Source organism: Solanum pennellii, chromosome 8 (genome assembly GCF_001406875.1).
Source record: "Solanum pennellii chromosome 8, SPENNV200".
NCBI classification, from domain to species: domain Eukaryota; kingdom Viridiplantae; phylum Streptophyta; class Magnoliopsida; order Solanales; family Solanaceae; genus Solanum; species Solanum pennellii.
In genome coordinates this window covers 62,475,930-62,496,019 of record NC_028644.1, presented here as the reverse complement: position 1 = coordinate 62,496,019, position 20,090 = coordinate 62,475,930, and the positions used below count along the sequence as shown (strand labels likewise).

General features: G+C 34.8%; 1 protein-coding gene across 6 annotated transcripts; it reads left to right on the top strand.

Annotated features, from left to right (window-relative positions):
• Positions 1 to 768: 768 nt before the first annotated feature.
• LOC107028632 lies at positions 769 to 19,309 on the top strand. Of its 6 annotated transcripts, XM_015229775.2 has the most exons (21): positions 769 to 939; positions 1,756 to 1,837; positions 1,955 to 2,093; positions 3,771 to 3,894; positions 4,039 to 4,266; positions 6,621 to 6,707; positions 6,988 to 7,077; positions 7,171 to 7,297; positions 7,392 to 7,492; positions 9,372 to 9,540; positions 9,778 to 9,899; positions 12,727 to 12,855; positions 12,929 to 13,027; positions 13,116 to 13,173; positions 13,258 to 13,333; positions 13,409 to 13,538; positions 14,507 to 14,664; positions 15,743 to 15,815; positions 16,086 to 16,280; positions 16,642 to 16,735; positions 18,220 to 19,309. In XM_015229775.2, the coding sequence occupies exons 4-21, from the start codon at positions 3,820 to 3,822 to the stop codon at positions 19,077 to 19,079; spliced, it is 2,871 nt and encodes a 956-aa protein (XP_015085261.1). In that variant the 5' UTR covers positions 769 to 939; positions 1,756 to 1,837; positions 1,955 to 2,093; positions 3,771 to 3,819; the 3' UTR covers positions 19,080 to 19,309. The 6 variants fall into 6 exon arrangements, with proteins under 6 accessions (XP_015085261.1, XP_015085260.1, XP_015085262.1 ...); XM_015229774.2 differs by lacking the exons at positions 1,756 to 1,837; positions 1,955 to 2,093; XM_015229776.2 differs by lacking the exons at positions 1,756 to 1,837; positions 1,955 to 2,093 and having other exon boundaries at positions 3,756 to 3,894.
• Positions 19,310 to 20,090: the final 781 nt, after the last annotated feature.

Sequence of the window (20,090 nt, the reverse complement as noted above, 5' to 3'; positions counted from 1 at the left end):
ACATGATAGCTATTCAAAAGAATTAATAAAGATCCATTTTAATTTGTGTATGTCGGTAGTAAAATATATGTCTTTTTTAAATGTTATTTTATTTGGAGGGTTCGATCTATGACATAAAGATTTAATTAATTTTATCATACCAATTTTATACTAATGGTAAATTTAATTTATTTTTAAAACTATTTTATTTTAAAAATTGAGAGAAGTCAAAAATATTTTTAAATTTGGTGTAAAATATTAATTTTCAAAATTACTGACAACCTTAAAAACATTCTTTTATTTGACTAATGAACTTACATATACTCCCGATCTTGTTACATGAACGAAATACACTCCTAAATTATCGCTAAGTTTAGCAGTGTATCCAACACTTCTCTCAACTTTTTATTAAGAACTTTATGCTCATATAACAGTTTAAAACCAGTTATTATATAACGTGACAAATCAGAAATATATCCAAATTTAGTTAGTTGAGTAAATAAATATACTTAAAGCAATCAACAGTTTATAAATAAACTAATAATTTGTGCTAAATTTAAAATTGTTATCAATACTTCTTCTTTTTCTCTAATTTCTTAAGAGTGATTTTTTTTGAGATATTTCTAATAGTGGACCAAATAAAAAAAGAGTACTTTTTTTTTTGTCAAATAAACGTGCTATTATTCAAATGTGAAGTCATATTTTATTATTTTTTTTGTAAGAAAAAAACAGTTATTATATGCTTTGAAAATTACTACAAAATTTAATTTTTTATTTATTATTAATAGAAATATCAGTGTCGGAAGCTGGTGAGAGGCAAATAGCGTTAACCGAATGTGAAGCCTATTTAGAGGCATCTATAGATTTTTTCTTCGTAAACGACGTCGATTTCCGTCTCTTCCTCTTCAAATTCCGCTTAATTTTCCCCAAATTTTGCAGAATCTCTTTCAATCTAACCAGGTTTTCATTGCAAAATTCAATATTAGTGTTCATATTATATGAAAATTGAGTTTTTTTTGATGATTTGGATTATTCATTTCTCAGGTGTTTTTTTTTTAATTTTTTTGTGTTTGTGGTGGTTAATTTTATGGGTAATTGGTGTTTGATTAAATTAATCTGTTTATGTAGTACTGTTGTTGATTGTATGGAGTAGAAAGAGTAAAGGAAATGTTTTGCTAAATTTTTTTATAAATGCAAGTTCATTTATAATCTGGAATTCTCTGGAAAGGTTGGATTTTGTTATACTTTTTCATGTTTTCGTTGGTTGTTATTGATGTTTATAGTGAAATTTGGTTGTTTTGTTAAGTAATTTGTTATTTTAACTAGAGGATTTGACGTGTTGTAGTATTCCTTTATGCTTTTCTTGTTGTTTGGAAGCAAAGGACAAAACTTGTAATGTTAACTTAGCGTTTGAGAACTTTGTACCTAAAATTTTCTGATTTAGGAGAACTTGCATGCGGAAATTCTTCATTTTTATTGATAATTGTGGTGTCTGGGTCAGCTTGCATGCATTCCACGTTTCTTGCTACTTTTCCCAACATAGGTAATGGGTAACTCTATCAACCTAGGTTTGGACAGATGGGGACATCAATTGTTCATTTTGAGTTCTACAATTATTAGTTCATAGGCTGTAGTTCAAGGGGGGAACTAAAAGAATATTTGATGCAACACTAATAGAAAATACAGAGAATTAGAAAGTTACTATTGTAATTTCAGTTGTGGTGTCATGCTTAGCTTAATCGAAGATATCATTCACATACGTTCTCCATTTTTCAGCGGCATTTTACCTTGAATGAGGCTAAGAGCATGTAAACTCTCCTTTCTCAAGTTACAATGGGACTTCATTACAGACTTCGAGGTGCTTATAATGACCTTTACTTAAGTGATTGCCATAATTAAAGTAGAGAATTAGAGGGAAATGAATCATATCACTCAAAAGGTAGTATAGTTTTTACATAGGCTAATGCTGTGGCAGGAAAAGGCATAGATATGAAAGCCCTTTATCAAGAAGAAAGGAAAAAAAGAAGAAAAAAATAAAGTCAGGTGAGGTCATTCCTTTGCCGCTCATGTGAACAATGTGGAAAGAGATAAATGGAAGATATTTGAAGGAACTGGTAACTCTTGTAACTGTATAGATGTTATTGGACAATCTTCATTCTTTGTATAGTTTTGGAGTACATAGTACATATAATATGCTGATATTTTCCCAATAGGTATTGATGATTGGATGGTTTCTGTAAAGGATATGCCCACTTATAGGTGTATTTCTTTCTTGTTTACTCTATATATGCAGGGTCTTTTTCCAAAATATATGTTAATCAAAATATTTGCTATTATGAAAAAAGTGTTGTCAGTGTGGAGTGTCTGTTGGGGTTCTGAGATGAAGATACAACTAAAACACTAGTTTAATTGATAAAGGCACAAATAAGGAGAGAACTAAAAGCAGTGGAATGAAAGAAATGAAGCAAAAGCAGTCACTTAATTTTGAAAACTGTTCAAATTTATGTTTTTAATGCCAAGACCCACTTTTCGGTTTTTATTCTCCTAAATTTTGTTCCTACTCATTGGCATATTTATTCAAGATGTTTTCTTAACTATTGATATAGTATTAATTTTCCAGCAATGTTGATCTTCTTTTGATTACCAAATAATTCCTTAGCAGACCAACCCTAGTTGGTCCACAGGTTAGAAACTCGGAGGAGTATGGGTGTGTCCATGTACCCTTTTCTCACTTAAATATTAGGTTACTTTTCAGTGGTATGATTCGAGCTTGTGACGTGCGTCCTATTCACACATTGAACTGTATTTAATGATTGTTGTTGCGATTTCTAGCGTAGAGCCTGTGGTCAATGAGGCTCTCACCTCAATGTCTTGTTGCTTGCACTAAAGTGCAGCTTAGGCGAATTGAAGCAATCAATATATGCAGCAGTGAACTTAAGGGCCTAAACAGTTAAAGCAAGCTTTTAACAGCACTGGCTACAGAAGCAACAATAAGGTTTTGTGCATGTGCGCGAGCGTGTTTTCTTTACATGGAACATAAGAAAGAACTTTTTTTGGCATGAGCTGAATATTCATTACACACCAAAATACCCTAAATATTTAGTGACATCTATATGCCATTTTTCTGTAATAGCATGCCATTAAAGGAAAAATGAGAATGGTAAGATAAGGAGTTCATAAATATAGAAAAACCAGTCTTTGGAAAAGATTAAAAAGGAAAGAGTGTCGTATGAAAGAAAATGGAGGGGGTACCTGCATCGTGATCGTTCTCATATCTGCAAGAAAAGATTTACTTGCAATTGCTCCTTAACTATGGATTGGTCTTTTACCAAATGATACCACAGGTATGAGTATCATCTGGTTTAAGTATGTGTGTCAATAGCTATCGGAAAGAATATGTGTAAACTAAGTTTTTGTTCTTAGGATATTATTCGTTTTACTTTTATGCATGCCAATCTGTTACTTGTTTCTTCTTGCCTTTTCTTTTCTCGATTGGTTTGGGAGGGTTTGCTATATTTTGATGTACCTCCCACTATTGACACTATATTGATAGTCATAAGACTAACATTATTCTGTTAGTTTACCATTGAGCAAGTATTTCTGAATTAAAGTCTTCCTAACTGTTTATAGTCTGTTAGCTTGCCATTGAGTCATTATTTCGGAAGCGAAGTCTTCATAACTGTTTTTGGATCCTTTAACTGCCATTGTTCATGCTGGTTTAGCAGGATGATAGGACTCATATTTTTTCCAAAATAACACTTTCTTAGTTGCTTTAGTCTCCCTTCTTGCAGATTCTTAACTTCTTAGATAGAAATACATTTCTCAACCAGACTACAATCAATGGGATGGGGAAACATCTACAAGAGGCGTGTGAAAGTTTTTGCTGTAGCTCTTATCATTTACTTTGATTACAAGGTATGATTTATGTTGCGTAACTGCTAGGTTACTAATGTTAATGTCACATCTGAAAGCTAAAAGATGAAAAACTGGGTTTTGTCATCTTATTTACTTTTACTAAGCAGACTGAAGAACTTATGAACACTATTGTGTGATGTGAAGGCTTTACAGCAGCGAGAAAAATGGGCAAACAAGTTAAAGATAGCTTCTCTATGGGAGAAAGCTCATGAACGCAATGCTAAGCGTGTTCTTAATTTAATAGTAGATCTAGAAGGTTTGTGGGTGAAACTTGGACAGTACCTATCCACACGTGCTGATGTACTGCCAGAGGCTTATACACGCCTTTTGAAGCAATTACAGGACTCTCTTCCTCCCCGCTCTTTAAAAGAGGTAACTTTGGTTAACTTTATCAAAGGATTTTCAACAATGGATTGTTTGCAATAACAATCCTATTGCTTGTGATTGCATTCTTTATTTCAGTCATTTGCTAGAACTGTTATCATCTAGACAAAATACATTTTCAAGAACCATTTGTTATCTCTTGAAATTGATTATTTGTATCTTATGCATTCGACATGGAGGTGTTAGTTTTGTAGTTCTCTCAGTTTATTTGCATTGATGATTCATTGAGCTTTAACTCGTGATTCGGATTTGACGAGTCAAAGTTATAGGTTTTCTTTCCTCCTTTTCAGGCACTCCTCCTTCATTCATTTGTTGTCCTTGCACTTTATTTGAGGGGTTCTTTTCTGTTGGGGTTTGGAAGAGGGGTGGAGTGATGGCGGGTCTCCAGTTTAATTTGTACATTGAGATTTGAGTTACTTTATGGATGTGCAGTTTCATGAAATGTTCTCATATGAGGAATATATGAATGATAACCTGAATATCTTCTTGTGATTGAGCCGTTGAGAATTGAGAAACATCACGTTCTCTTAAGATTCTTTTGCATAAAAAAAAGTGGTTTGCACATCCTGACTCATGTGTTCTGTTTGTTGTGTGTCTGAGAGGGTGCGATTGGTAGGAGATAGAGGAGAGACAGAACTGTAAAAGAGTGGAGGTTGTGTTTGATCATATTTAAAGCTGATATTTTGATTGGGCTTTTTATAACATGACCAAGAAGACCATGTTAGCTATTAATCATCGAAGCAACTCAGGTTAATTCGATGTGAAAAGACGTGCTAAAAACTCCCATGAATTCATTTACTTACGATTCACACTCTGGCGCATCTGTGATGTATGTGGGAGAATCTAACATCTACAGGGAAATCTATTCTATGTTGCCTGGGATTTTGCATGGATAGCAAGTATATTTTGGAAATAATTATCTTGCTTTAGTATTTAGACATGATTCCTCCTCTTTTCAGTGATTTAACATATTTTCATAGGACACTTTCCTATCCGAAAACCTCAATTTTGTGTTCAGGGTAGTTTCAAATCTATACAATGAAGTAATTAGTTTTTACAACAAATATAGCCATAGTTTATTTACATAAAAAAATAACCAAAAATAAAAGAAAATATTCAGTGACTATACAATATAGCTTGCCAAAAGTTATAGAAAGTATACACTGACTATACAATATAGCTGTATATAGCTTACGTGTACATAAGTTATACACTGACTATACATTATGATACACTCAAAATACTGAATATTGCTTTACTATACATGAAATATACACTGAGTATACATGAAGTATACACCTACTATTCAATATCAATCAACTCAAAATCACCTCTAAACAATCCCAAAATTTAGATTATGAAATCCTCTCGATGTTTTGAGTTTTTGATGTATAATTTGCTCGAAACAATTCATGTTTGCGGTACATCGAATTTTTATAAAGAAGAAGGAAGAACTGGAAGAATTGAAGGAAAAAACTGGAAGAAGAAGAAGAAGAAGAACTGGAAGAAGAAACTGGCGACGACAATGAAGGCGGAGAAGAAATTGGCCATTTTTTTGGTAATCAAATTGACTGAATGGTCATTTGATATAATTATCCCTTTGTTTTCCTATATAGCCTCTTCTTCAGAACCCCTCCCCCCTAGCCGAAACCTACTGAGAAAAGAATCTACTGCTCCATGTGGTTTTAATCTCTTTGTAATCACTTAGACACTTGTTATCCAGCGTCCACGTTTGATCGGAAGTGAAAGTTTAAGAGGAACCGGAAATGATTATGGGAGACGACAATTCGTCAATTACAAGAAGATGACCTTCCTTTGCTCTGTGAAAGCAGAAATATGGAAAAACCTGTATGCCATAGTGGAGTGAAAAGCACCAGGTTGTCATCCGCTTATTAGGGACAATTATCGCTCTTGAACTGTCTTTGCTAGACAGAACCATGTCAAAAGTAGCTGAGTAGAAAAAGATCTAGCTTGATCCTAAGGGAACTCTTAGTGTGCAGTAAGCATTAGGGCTTTACATGTTAGTGGCCCCATTATCCTTTAAATATTTGTTTCTCTACTTATCTCCTATATCATTCAGATTGTCATTTCTATGACATAATCTTGGGATGCCAAATTTGCTTTAGCAGGAAATTATCTAGATTTCTTTGCTCATAGAATATTGTATATATTTGCTAATCATACAAGACATCTGCAGAAGCTGAACTCATGTTTATGCAGTGTGAAAATCTAAATATTCACCAGACTGCTAGAAAGAACATCTAATATTCGTCAGATATATAAAATGAATATCTAAAATTAATCAGATAAATGTTGCTAATTAAATGAATTGTATTTCCCAGGTATGCAAAACCATAGAAAATGAGCTGGGGAAGACCATGGATGATCTATTCTTGTATTTTGACAAAGTTCCTCTGGCAACTGCCTCAGTAAGTGTCTGAACTAAAAAGCTAGGCACAGAGTGGAAACAAGTATTTCTAACTAGGCAGTTTAGCAGTAATTCAGCCACTGCTTTCCTACCTTGATAGTAATATGTATAGTTATTTCTTTCAGTTATATTAGAAGTACCCATAGATGTGGGATATAATAGAGGAAGTTGGTGTGAGCTATAAGAAACAATGGTGGTCCTAACATTAGCTTTTTAGTTTTCCTTTGTTCATTACATGAGACTTAAATTATCCTAATTACTTTCAACATTACTTTCCACAGATAGCTCAAGTTCATCGTGCAACTTTGAGTGATGGCCAGGAAGTTGTTGTCAAAGTTCAACATGATGGCATAAAAGCAATTATACTGGAGGTTGTTTATACTAGAGCCAAAGATTTTTTTTTTTTGCTGTGAATATAGAGGCACTGAAAAATTATAGTTTCATTTACACAAGTTCTTTTTCAGGACCTGAAAAATGCCAAGTCAATAGTAGATTGGATAGCATGGGCAGAACCACAATATAATTTCCACCCCATGATAGATGAATGGTGCAACGAATCACCTAAAGAACTAGATTTCAATCATGAGGCTGGTACTCTTAAGAAGTCAAATTGATTTACTTAATGTTTCAGCACTGCTTTCTTTTGTATCATGTTTGTTAAGCTTTTCTCTTCTGGTTTTGGCAGAGAACACCCGAAAGGTCTCAAGAAATCTCCATTGTAACAAAAGATGTGATGATACTAAGCCTGCTAATCATGTGGATGTACTAATTCCTGAAGTCATTCAAGTATGTTCCTCTAGTATGTAGAAGTTATCTAAGCAACTATTCTGTGACGTTTTAGGAGCTGTAGTTTCTCGTAATTTTTCCTACTTGAATGCTTTATAGATTTGATGGTATTGATAGAACTACTTGGGAGCGGAAGTAGTAATATATAGGAACATGTAGAGAGTTGTTACATCAAATCTATTCTAGAAGAATACATCTTTCTTTTAACAGTAAGAGCGACTTCACCAAGGTTCATATGGATGATTTAGGAGCGATTTTACCAACTTGTCTAGGAACAAAATGTAGTAGTTGTAAGAATCTTGCAAAGGTTCTTGGTGAGGTAGTTATCATTGCATCCTGTGTTGCAAAAAACAAGCGCTTTGTCACTTGAGGCGGTGAAGTGAAGCAAAGTGAGGGTGCGCTTCAGTGTGAGATTGAAGAAGCAACCATTTCTGTCAAAGAAACGCAAAGCGATGTAGCCCTATAGTGATCGTTTTAATTTATTTATTATTTTCAGAAGTGTAATTTCAGAAGAAAAAGACAGGAACAAACATTTTTAGACAAAAGAAGTTCTTGCTAAAAATGATCTTAAGTGGGACACATAGACACTTGACCAGTGATCTAACAGCCGGAGGTTTTCTTTTTTAATTTTCTTTTTGGTTCTGCTGTTGTGTCTGCATCTTCTTTGGTGCTGACTGCAGCCATTGCTGGGTCTTTTATGAAGATTTATAGTTTTTTTCTTACTTAGTTAATAATAAAATAACAGTTTATTTGATACTATTTTGTTAATGTTTATGCAAATACTGTATAAAGTTTGTTTAAGAGTAAAAAAATCAGTTATTTAATTGCTCTTTGAATTATTCAGATAGTTTAATAGTACAAAATCAGTTTGAAATACTTTAATTGTTAGAACAAGCTTTCCTTTCACAGTGAGGGTCTGAGGGAGCAGGAACAACAACGTTTAAATGACAAATCCATCTAGTCCGGAAAGGAAAATAAGTAAAAAGTTAATTAAAAATCTGTGGAAGAATGACCACAAGTAGAAGAATTAGGCGTGAGGAGGAATTTATTGAAGAGACTCCACTTCCCCTTCCATTCCACTTCCAAAGTTTCATACCACAAACATTTATATTCTTATCAACTTAGTAACCTGCTTATACTATTCTGATCTTGACGTGAATGCCTTCTGCAGTATATTCACTTCCATTTGTTTCAGCCTTTAACTGAATATACATCTTTAATTCTGTTACATTTGCATTTGCAGCTTGATTTTGTGTTTAGGGCTATATGAGAAAAGCTTCTGATTGCCTCCTATTTCATTTCGCCAGTTGTTAAATTTCCACGGAGGAATTGTTTCCAAAGATCCATCTTTTTGAAATGCATATAAATAGTTTCATAATTTTTCTGGCTTAAGTAAATATCTACTTTTTCTTCTTGGCTAGAGCCAGGCTGCTTTATTTATTAATATAATGGTTGCTTACCTTTTCACCCAAAAAAGATGCTAAGCTAGTTTATGGTATTTATTACTATTAGTTTTTGGATTACTTCAGAAAGGTATAGGCAAAGCTGTAGGCTTCAATCACTTGAATCTCTCATCCGTTACTTCTGTCCATGTATTCTTCTGTTTTCCAATAACATTATTTTCAATGATAAGGTAAGGTAGTTTTATTGATATAACGGTTTCAAGCTGGTACTTGCATAAATTACAGAAGTCTGGGAGCAGTCACCTTGATTTATTACTTCATTAGAGAATCCAAGAATTCCAAAAGTTGAGCTGGACACTTCAGAAAACAGCTCTTATACTAAAAATGCAATTTCGTATACAATTATACTTTAAAACAGACGAGTGTTGCTTTTATTCATCCATAACATGTTTATATTGGATTGCTTAAAATTGCAGTCTACTGAAAAGGTGCTCGTACTTGAGTATATGGACGGTGTTCGTTTGAATGATGCCGAATCACTTCAAGCCTTGGGAGTAGATAAGCAAAAACTTGTCGAAGAAATTACACGTGCATATGCACACCAAATTTATGTTGATGGATTTTTTAATGGAGACCCTCATCCAGGTACACCTCCATTCACTTTTAGCTCACTATGGATGAGTCACTGTCATCTCATTAATTAGTTTAACATGTCTGATCTGTTTTTGTTGATATGCTGCCTGTCCAGACACACCTTTTTTTGTACCTCACTATGATTCTACCAAAGCTACAACATTCTTCCTGCTAATTATACTGAAAACATGTTTTCAACTCTTAATATGTTTCACTCTGTTGAAAATTCTCTTGGGTTGTCAAAAATAGGAAATTTTCTGGTGAGCAAGGAACCACCACATCGCCCAATTTTGTTGGATTTTGGACTCACAAAGCTACTTTCAAGCTCCTTGAAACAAGCTCTTGCGAAGATGTTTCTGGCAGCTGCCGAGGTTTTTCCAGTTCCTTTAACATCCAATGAGGATTGTATATACCTGTAATGATGTATTCAATGAATTTATGAATTTATCGATGCAGGCATGTCATCAAGGTCCTATCTGGCCAACTGTTGTCATACTTCATGACCAAGTCATATTTGTTGATCTTTTTGCAAATTATTTAAACCATTGTCAAGAGAATCATTACCTAATAAAGTTTTATCGAAGATACCAGGCACAGGGAAGAATAAGAACTGATACTCACACATACCAATGTAGCATATTTTATGCATATCTAGATCATATATTAGCAAGGATGCCTTGAACACGAAACACACACATATAGGCTTGTCCACTTGCACCAAAAAAAGACATCTTTTCATAGGGAAAGGCACATATTGGTTTTGAGATCGTAGCTGAGACACAGACTCTAGAGTTGTGTGGGCCCTGATACAAGTATTAAAAGTTCTGAATTTAGGAGGCCCTTAAATAGGGGGGCAGCAAATTGTGTATTCTTTGATTTGGTCAGCAAAATATTGCTTTACACCACTTATAGGACATACAAACTGCTCATAGGAGGCGGTACAGTGAATGAACAATCTTGGTGTGATCCCGACTACACACTCTATCCTAGTAAACAAATGGAAGCCTGAAGATCAATTCCACATAGAATTTAACCTTAATTTATTTACCAATCCCCCAGTGTAATGTCTAAACTCACGTAGTGAAAATGAAACAACAGTGTCTTCTGCAGTTACTGAATACTGTTAAGAGTTCTGTTGTAAATGAACAACATGAATAAAAAACGAGAAGCAATCTCCTTGCTCTCTTATCACATACTAAGATAGTGAGGACTTCTAGATTGTAAGGTTTTTTCTACTGTATCAGGTCAGTAGTGTAAAGCCTGAAGCGACAATGACCACGTAAATGCGTGAATGCACAAAGATCCTATCCCCCAGTGTAATGTCTAAACTCACGTAGTGAAAATGAAACAACAGTGTCTTCTGCAGCTACTAAGTACTGTAGAGCTCTGTTGTTGATGAACAACATGAATAAAAACGAGAAGCAATCTCCTTGCTCTCCTGTCACATACTAAGATAGTGAGGACTTCTAGATTGTAAGGTTTTTTCTACTGTATCAGGTAGGTAGTGTTAAGCCTGAACTGAGAAGGACCACATAAATGCGTGAATGCACAAGGAACCTTTGCCTTCCAAGTGAATGATGAGGGGGACTTCTCGAATTCCTTTAAATTTGAAGAAAAGGTGTTCAAGAGGGAATTCCTCTAACATTGTGAGCGAATTTTCAGTGGAAGACCTCAAGAGTACCTAGTGGATGATATTGACGGAAGTCAAAAGAATGGCAAGCTAATCCTCTATCATTAAGGTTGAAAAATAAATGAATATTGGAACAGCAGGAGGAGCATCAGCTGAACAAGAAGGCAGCACATTGTAGCAATGGGAAGGAACATCTTCCAATCTAATGGTATTTTCAGAATAAAGAAGATTGCAATTACCTTTTGGACCCTGTAATGAGATCTGGGCCCATGGCCCAACTCTTCAACTTGCATGATTCATGCAACAGATGTAAGATACTCTAAATTAAGACATCTGGTGATGGAAACATGGTATAGAAGGTTTCACTTGGGAGTCTTTTGGTTCACGGTCTAATTATGCAGGGCTGTAATATATGATGGTTATGTGAATAATTTAAGAAAAACTATGCCATAACTAATATGGAAATTAATATGCAGAGAACAGTACAAATGTTAAGAATTAGCTTTAATAGTCAGTATATGTATGTACAAGTTTTTTTAGTTTAAAGAACTTCAAAGCACAAATTATAAAGATTTCATACTTTATTAGATTTTCATTTCTTTTTTACGAAAATAATGCACATTATGTGAGGTTACCTTTTTAAATCATTGTAGGTGCTCCTATCCATGTCTAGTAAACGTTTTCTTATTCCAAAGTTTATGCTGCATTGAGTAATGCACAGATTCCTATATAAGTTATGCAAGTTATGTTAATATGGAACACAAAATTGTTATCCAAATGTTGTATTAATACTTTTTGAGAATGATAACTTCAGTATTAAAGAAAAAGGCACTAGGATATATAGTGCCAAAACCATAAATACAAAGAGAAAGGATAGCAGATCCAACTATGAAATCCTATCAGATCTACTGAGGATACTGCCTCATCTACAAAATATGGAGACTTTTATTCCTAACATAGACTTTTATGCCACAATTATTTTTTTCATATGGGGGAACAGAGCAAGCCCTAACAGCAGTTAACTGGTTCAGAAGTATTATTCTGATATGCCATGATATGCAATATACTCGTGTATCAGACCTGTGTATCAACACTTAACCTTTAGTCTTTTATCAAGTGTGGACATTCAACTTTTTAGTAATACTCAACATTCTAATTTCCAGCTGGGCCTCCTATTTCCTCTACCCTTGCTGATGTTCTGGTATCAGAAAAAGGATAATTGCTTAAAACCTTTCTATCTGTGTCATAGTTCGATTTATATTGTACATAGTGCTAAAATTCAGCTAACAATCAATGAGCCCCGTTACTTAGTTGTATTTCCGTTTGATAATCTTCCCTCTTGCAGGACAAAGTTATAAGATAAGCATATATTATAAAATCATCCAAGCTATATCTGTTTTCTCATCTTGTTATTATTCTCAGTCTTAGCTGTAATTTCTTGTTGAAGACCTGTTGGCCTCTCCTATTCCAATGACAAATTTGTGGTTTTGTTTAATATAATCAACAAAATTTTGTTATTGTTTCTCCACCAATTCGCCATTTAAAAATTGAGATACCACTTCTTGCAGGGGGACCATGTAGCACTTTTGGCTGCATTTGCAGAGATGGGACTCAAGTTTCGCCTTGACGTACCGGAACAGGCTATGGAGGTTACTTCTGTGTTCTTCCGTTCTTCCACGCCTGCAAATGAAGCTCTTGTAAGCTTTCTCTTTTTAGTTGGTTATTTCTATCCAATTTCCCTCGTCTGACTTATCTCTCAATTTGATGAAGGAAAGTATGAAAATGTTATCTGAGCAAAGGTTAAAAAATTTCAAGGTTATACAAGAAAAGATGAAACTCAATGAGAAGGAAGTGAAACGCTTTAATCCTGTAAGCTTTTAACTTTTTTCAATCACTAGTGACTGAATTATTAATCTCTGACTTAGATGATTCTGAAGCAGCTGACAATTTTTTCCAGGTTGATGCTTTTCCTAGTGATATTGTTATATTCGGGAGGGTTCTTAATCTTCTTAGAGGTTTGTGATGAATGTTCTCTTTTATCTCCTCTTTGTATCATCTAAGTGCGAACAACTGACTCAGTGGTTGTCGGTGATTCACAGGGCTTTCTGCAACAATGAATGTGCGCATAGTCTATATAGATATCATGCGGCCTTTTGCTGAATCTGTGCTCCAATGGTTAGTTTTGTTTTGTGCTTATTTTACGTATATCACTGGATGTGTTGCTCATTAAGTATTTGGCAACTTGTACAGCAACTTAAATAGACAGCCAGCTTTGAATCCACAATGGATCTATGACACCCCAATTCATTCTGATGTTGAAGCCAAACTAAGGCAACTTTTGGTTGAGCTTGGGAATGCTGAGAAAATACTTGGAATCCAGGTACATACTCGTAATTGCTATGTCTTTGCAGTCTGATTATCCTGCCACCTTGATCCCCTTTCCAATGGCTTTGTAGACAACTCTTCCTTGCAGAGGCAGCCAACACTATTGGTGCAGTAGGATGCAATTTCTTGCCGCAGCAAAAAAGTAAAGGGTATTTAGTCAAGATAAGTTTTGATTGAACACTCAGTCAAAGAGAATAAAATTTAGTATAAAGTATGGAGTACCTTTTCAGTTTAGGGTTGGTGTATAAGTAAGATGTACCTTGAAACAAAGAGAAAGCACAAAATAAATACAGAAGATTGAGCAATCAGCTACTGTGAATATCAACTGGACATCTTACAATTCTGAGAGATGAGATGAGTGAAAAAAGCACTGGAAATGTCTATGTGAGCCATGTGGATGTTTTAGATAGAGAAGTGTTACGATAGAAATAAGTATTTCCTACTTAGAATAGAAATAGGAATAAGAATAGGAATAGGAATCCTAGTTGGAAAAGGGTTCCAATGAAGTGTATATAAATAGGGGCTCAATGTAACAATTTAGATACACAATTCAATAATATTTTCTCATATATTTCTCACAAGGACATCAGTTAGTCATTGCAGCTGTTGAATTGATCTGAGAGTTCTTTAAGTGAATAGGAAGGAATGGATAATTTTTTGTCAAACTCTGTAGTGCTATTAACCGGATATGTACTCAACTCTTATAGAAGTTCAGGTTCTTATTCAATGTTTCATTTGGGTTTCTGATATTATATTGGGACTTATCAACTTAGAATAGGATGTTGTTTTCCACATTTCTTTTAATGAAGTGATTTAACGATCCTAGCTGCATGGATTAGTCATACTGCTGCCAAATGTCCTAATATAGAAATGTCTCCCCAATTAAGTTGGTCTATGAATTTGGCGATTTGTTCCTGGGTTTCACTGATTCAAGCTTGCTCATTGTTTGCTGTGTATTTTAAGGTATGTGCCTACAAAGATGGAGAAGTGATCATTGATACTGCTGCTGGGGTACTTGGAAAATATGATCCTCGACCAGTCCAACCCGATAGCTTATTCTCTGTTTTTTCAGCAACAAAGGGAATATGTGCTGGACTGGTGCACTGGCTGGTTGATAATGGGTATGTTATGCTAATAAATTCAATATCTTCTCTGGATGTCCTAATTTTCTGTCCTCTGGATATGAAATACAGAAGTTTCTAAATCATTTAAACCAATGAAACAATGAGTCTTCTATATTTATCCAATAATGTCTGCATCAGTCTGCTATGGTACAAAATAAAAATAATGAAATTTTCTTAATACATAATGCTATCTATTATTTAATTACTTTTTCAGATGGTGACCGGTTAGTTTTCGTTTTCTTCTGATACTATTAGTCAGGATGTAATGTTTCTACCACTGATCTCTATGCTTTTGTTCTCTATAATCTTGCCCCTTTGGTGTGGATAGAGTTTTTTCCTGTACTCCGTATTTTTTTGCCATACCCCAAGCTTTATTTAGGATTTTCTGAATCTTAAGATTATGCACCATCCAAATGATTTATTCCTTGTTAACTGTTAAGCCATTGTAAATTGTTCATGTATTCCAGTGTTGGAGTATTTGATACAGAAAAAGCAACCATACAGAAATAGCAACACCACTCTGCTCTACGCTTAATGTACTTATTTTTCTTTAATGAGATAGCTTGAGACAAATATTGGTCAGACCTAGAAAGATCTTGCTAGGACCATTAAATATCTCGAAGCTCTTTTTACCTCTTTATTTTTTCACTTACCAAGAAAGTTAATTCTTTTTTAAGATTTGCCTACAATTGAGACATGTCGTTATTTCTTCATACTTGCACATCACTGGGAGTTTACTTATCGATATGCTCTTACATTAGAAACCAGGTTCCTGGTAAAATCAAAATTTAGATGGTATGCACCTCGCGTTGCTTAGTATTGCTTATACTTCAATGTAAAAATACTGATTCAGAATTTAAGAGCTTCAAGGTGGATATGTCTTTGATTCATCTGATAATGCCTCTGATCTTTTCTTTACCTGTCTTGTAATTCTATTCTTTCATCTAATGTATCTTGCTTGTTTTGAAGTTTTAAGAGGTACCAATGTCTGAGACATATTTTGTGCTCTAGCTTTATTTATGATACAAAGTTTCAGCTTTTGCAATTAACCAATGAGAACATTTAATCTTAACAGAAAGCTGAAGCTTGAGGATAATATTGCAAATATATGGCCTGAATTTGGATCAAATGGAAAAGACCAAATAAAGGTATATATAGATCTGATATAGACCACCTCCTTAGAAATTTTTGTTTTACTACAATCTTATTTCTGACCCCTCTTAGTGAGTGGATGATCAAAGAAAACAAATATGATAAAGTTAACACTGGTAACTGTTAGCTTGATTCTATTTTTTAGAAAGTATTCAAATTTACTTGCAGAAAGCAACACCATGAATTGAAAATATCAATTTCTTAGTCCTTGTTATTATTGTTTATATCCCAACTAGGTCAATTTGGGTGCATGTTAATTTTGGCAGGTTCATCATGTTCTTAATCATACCTCTGGCTTACATAGTGCCATGAGTGATATAAACCAAGAAGACCCTTTTCTGATGACCGATTGGGATGAATGTTTGAAGCGAATTGCCATGTCTTCTCCAGAAACTGCACCAGGTCGTGAGCAGCTGTACCATTATTTGTCTTTTGGCTGGTTATGTGGAGGCATTATTGAGGTAATGTTGCATTTCATCTTTTCTGAAAAAATTTTGACTGCAGTGTTTTGCTCATTATTTGTGTCATGACCCCTAAGAATTGACTGAAGTATGCAAAGCTTAAATGTTATTGTAGTATTTTAATTAATAATTGTTGAAAGGAAATTTCCATCTATGCTCCATGTTTATGGTCACGGACTCACGGTAGGAGTGGGGATTTGTTTGTTGCAGAAAGATCCTGACAGTAGCTCTTAGTGGCTCCTCTTTTGAATTTATTAATGAATTTTTGTAGTGGAGCATCTCTACAGAAACATATATCTACAAGTATATTTTAAAATCTTGACATGCTTTGAGGCATTTATCTATTGTCATCTCAATACAGAGAGCATCAGGAAGACGATTTCAAGAACTCCTAGAAGAAGTTTTTGTTCGCCCTTTAAAGATTGATGGCGAGCTCTATGTTGGAATTCCTCCAGGTATGATCAGTGTCTACTTTTTGGAACCTCCTTATTCCTCCTGCTGCTTTTTGCTGTCAATTGAGTCTTTTTTGCTTATTCAATCTCTTTAGCTATGTGCTGATTGACATTTTAGAAAACAATATGTCATAGTTTCTAGGCTCCTCAGCAGTTGATAACTAATCTAACTACATGGGATGTACTTTTTCCCATTGTTAATACTTCTGAAGAATGAAAGTTTAGACTGCTTTTATCCATGTTCTTCATTATCACGGCCACCTTATCAAATTCTAAAGGTCTAAAATAATTTTCCATGTTTATATGCTGCAGTTGAAGTATTGATGGTGTTAACATGCTGAACTTATGGGTACTTTATGGTGCACAGTTAACTGGCCAGTAACCACACAACTTTGAGGCGACAGCTTATTTTTTGATGAGGAAATAAGCTGCCCCTCAAGACTTGAGGTGGTTACTGAGCAACTACGCACCTTCAGCTGCACGTAAGTTCAGCATCTGAATCTGATCATTAAATTTTCAAAATTTCCAACCCCATCCTGCGTCAGACAAAGCAGTTATAATAACATTGAATATGAAAGAACTTAGACGTATGACATTAATCTTGCATTCCTTCAGCTTCTTCCTCGTTTGTCTGCACATGGTACCAGAACTGTGAGAAACCACTCGCTGTGTGCATTGACCTGCGACCTTCAGGAGAAGGAAATGTTATAGCCGCAGATCTCCAGGCAACTGTCACATCTGCCTGAGTCTTCCTTGTTTCCCTTGAGTGATGCACATCCACGAGTAAGCTAATTGATTCTGCTTAACCATTGCACTCATCTTTGTGTAAACAAACAGAGCGAAGGTCTTAGACGCACCCCTAATAATCATGATTAGCATGATCGAGTATTAGACTTAATGTGGTTCTCCCTCCGCCTTGTCATCTATAGTTAGTTTCTTTCAGTCCCAAGTTTCTCTGTCAATAGAGTAGTTCCATTTTCTGGATGAGGTAATTAATATTTTCTTAAGGTTGTAAGATAAAAGCCTCTGTATGCAAGTTGTGTATAAATAGTAGAAAGCCCACACTCATCTACAGATAACTCACAGCCATCTATATTAATAGGAATATCTAAGAATATCACGGGTACACCAAAAATTGATTAGCTACGTGCACCAGATCTTGAACTTGGAACTATACTGTGAAGAATGAGAAAAGAAGAGATGATGGGAATGAGTTTCTTGATTATTCCCTTCAAGCGTGTTGAGGTTTAAGTAGTGTTTGTAAGTAAGTTACAAGGAAAAGAAAGTAATCCTCAAAAAAATAAAATGTTTTTCCTATTTCTAATTTCACAACTATGGGTTCTAAACCTTTCCCATATTTACAAGGAATGAGGTCTTTCCGTATTAATAATCTCCTTATTCTTAAGATGTATAAGTTTTTTAATCCCCTCAAAGGCTCAACAGTTCCTTTACCACGTAAGAGACAAACCTAAAATTCCCTATTGCAGGTGTGGAATCGCGACTTGCAACACTTACAATAGATATGAGTGATCTCACCAAGTTGTCAAATGTCGGCAACCGTTCAGATCTTCCAACCACCTTCCAGCCACAGCAGATGGCTCAACTTGCAACTACTTTACCTGCAATATTTAACTCACTCTATGCTCGCCGTGCTATTATACCTGCTGCGAATGGCCATTGCTCAGCTCGTGCCTTAGCCCGCTACTACGCTGCACTTGCTGAGGGTGGGAAAGTTCCTCCACCACATCATTCTTCCATGCCAACCTTAGGAAGTCACCCGCACATTCCAAAGTTCCCTTCTCAGCAGACTGTAAAGAAGCAAAAATCTCAAAAGAAAACTGGTTTAGATGATCAAGGTCCTGGACAGACTCAAAGTAGCAATTCATCCACTCAGATTAGTTCTGGACATCATGACAAAGGTAATGTTTACATCCAGATTCCCAGCGACAATAGATGCAGTATTGATGATTCGTCAAGTGATAACCGGAGTATCAAACTCTTCCATAACCCAAAAGTTCATGATGCTTTCATGGGTGTTGGAGAATATGAAAACTTGACCTATCCCAATGGGATGTTTGGGCTTGGATTTAAAAGGAGTTACTCAACAAATGAGGAACTTATTGGCTTTGGGCATTCAGGTATTGGTGGATCCACTGGTCTTTGCAACATTGAGCATAAGTTTGCAATGGCAGTAACTCTCAATAAGATGTCATTTGGAACTGTGACCGCGAAAATAATACACTTGATATGTTCTGAGCTTAACATTCCAGTGCCACAAGAAATCTCCAGACTTGTTGAGACTGGATCTACTAGTCAGTTGGGAATAGGTAAACCACTGATTAACTGACAAATTTTACCCTCAATTTTTGTCATTGCAAGTGTATGTATAATGACGAGATCATCCAGACAAGAAATCATTGTACCTGACAATATAAGTTGAGAGTTATATTATTTACCATAATAGGGAAATTTTACCTATTTTGCAAGTGTTTATGAATCCAGGATCAGCCATTGTACTTGACAATACAAGTTTAAAGTTATAATATTCACCTTAGCAGGGAAGTTTTACATACTTAATTAGTGTTTATGAATTCATGATCAAATACATGACAATAGTTCAAATCCCTTGTTTTAGATATGGATGTGATAAAAATGTTCAACGGTCATTTTAGAGGCTAGAGAGCAAAAAACACACTTAGTTTGTATTATTTTATGGAAAAAGGGTCTAATATAGCCCTCAACTTTGTCATTTAGAGTTGATATACCCCTCGTTATAAAAGTGGCTCATATATACCCCTACTTGTAAACAAATGACTCACATATACCCTTTTCCTCTAACGGAAATGAAAAAATAATAATTTTAATCTAAATTTTTATTATTTTTTTCTAAAAAATATAATTCCATATGAGTAAATTTAATCCTCGTCAAACTTTTTTTTTTGACTTTTTTTGTTTCAATTTTTTTTTAAAAAATTAGAATTAACAAATATAAATTTAAAACTATTTTTTTAACTTCCGTTAAATGAAGGATATATGTGAGCCATTTTGTAACGGCAGGGGTATATGTGAGCCGTTTGTATAACGGTAAGGGCATATATGAGCCACTTTTATAACGAGGGGTATATCAGCTCCAAATGACAAAGTTGAGGGGTATATCAAACCCCTTTCCCTTATTTTACTGTAAGATATAAATATTCATTTTAACAAGTCACAATTTCTAAACATTTTGGGAAGCAGACTACAGAACACCACTATACTGAGGTGTAGCTGGTTCGATATCACCTCTTAATTAAGGATATAGAAGTACTTACTAGTGCTATATCAAGTTCCTCTTTTGTTTGTGAAGAATGCTATGGAA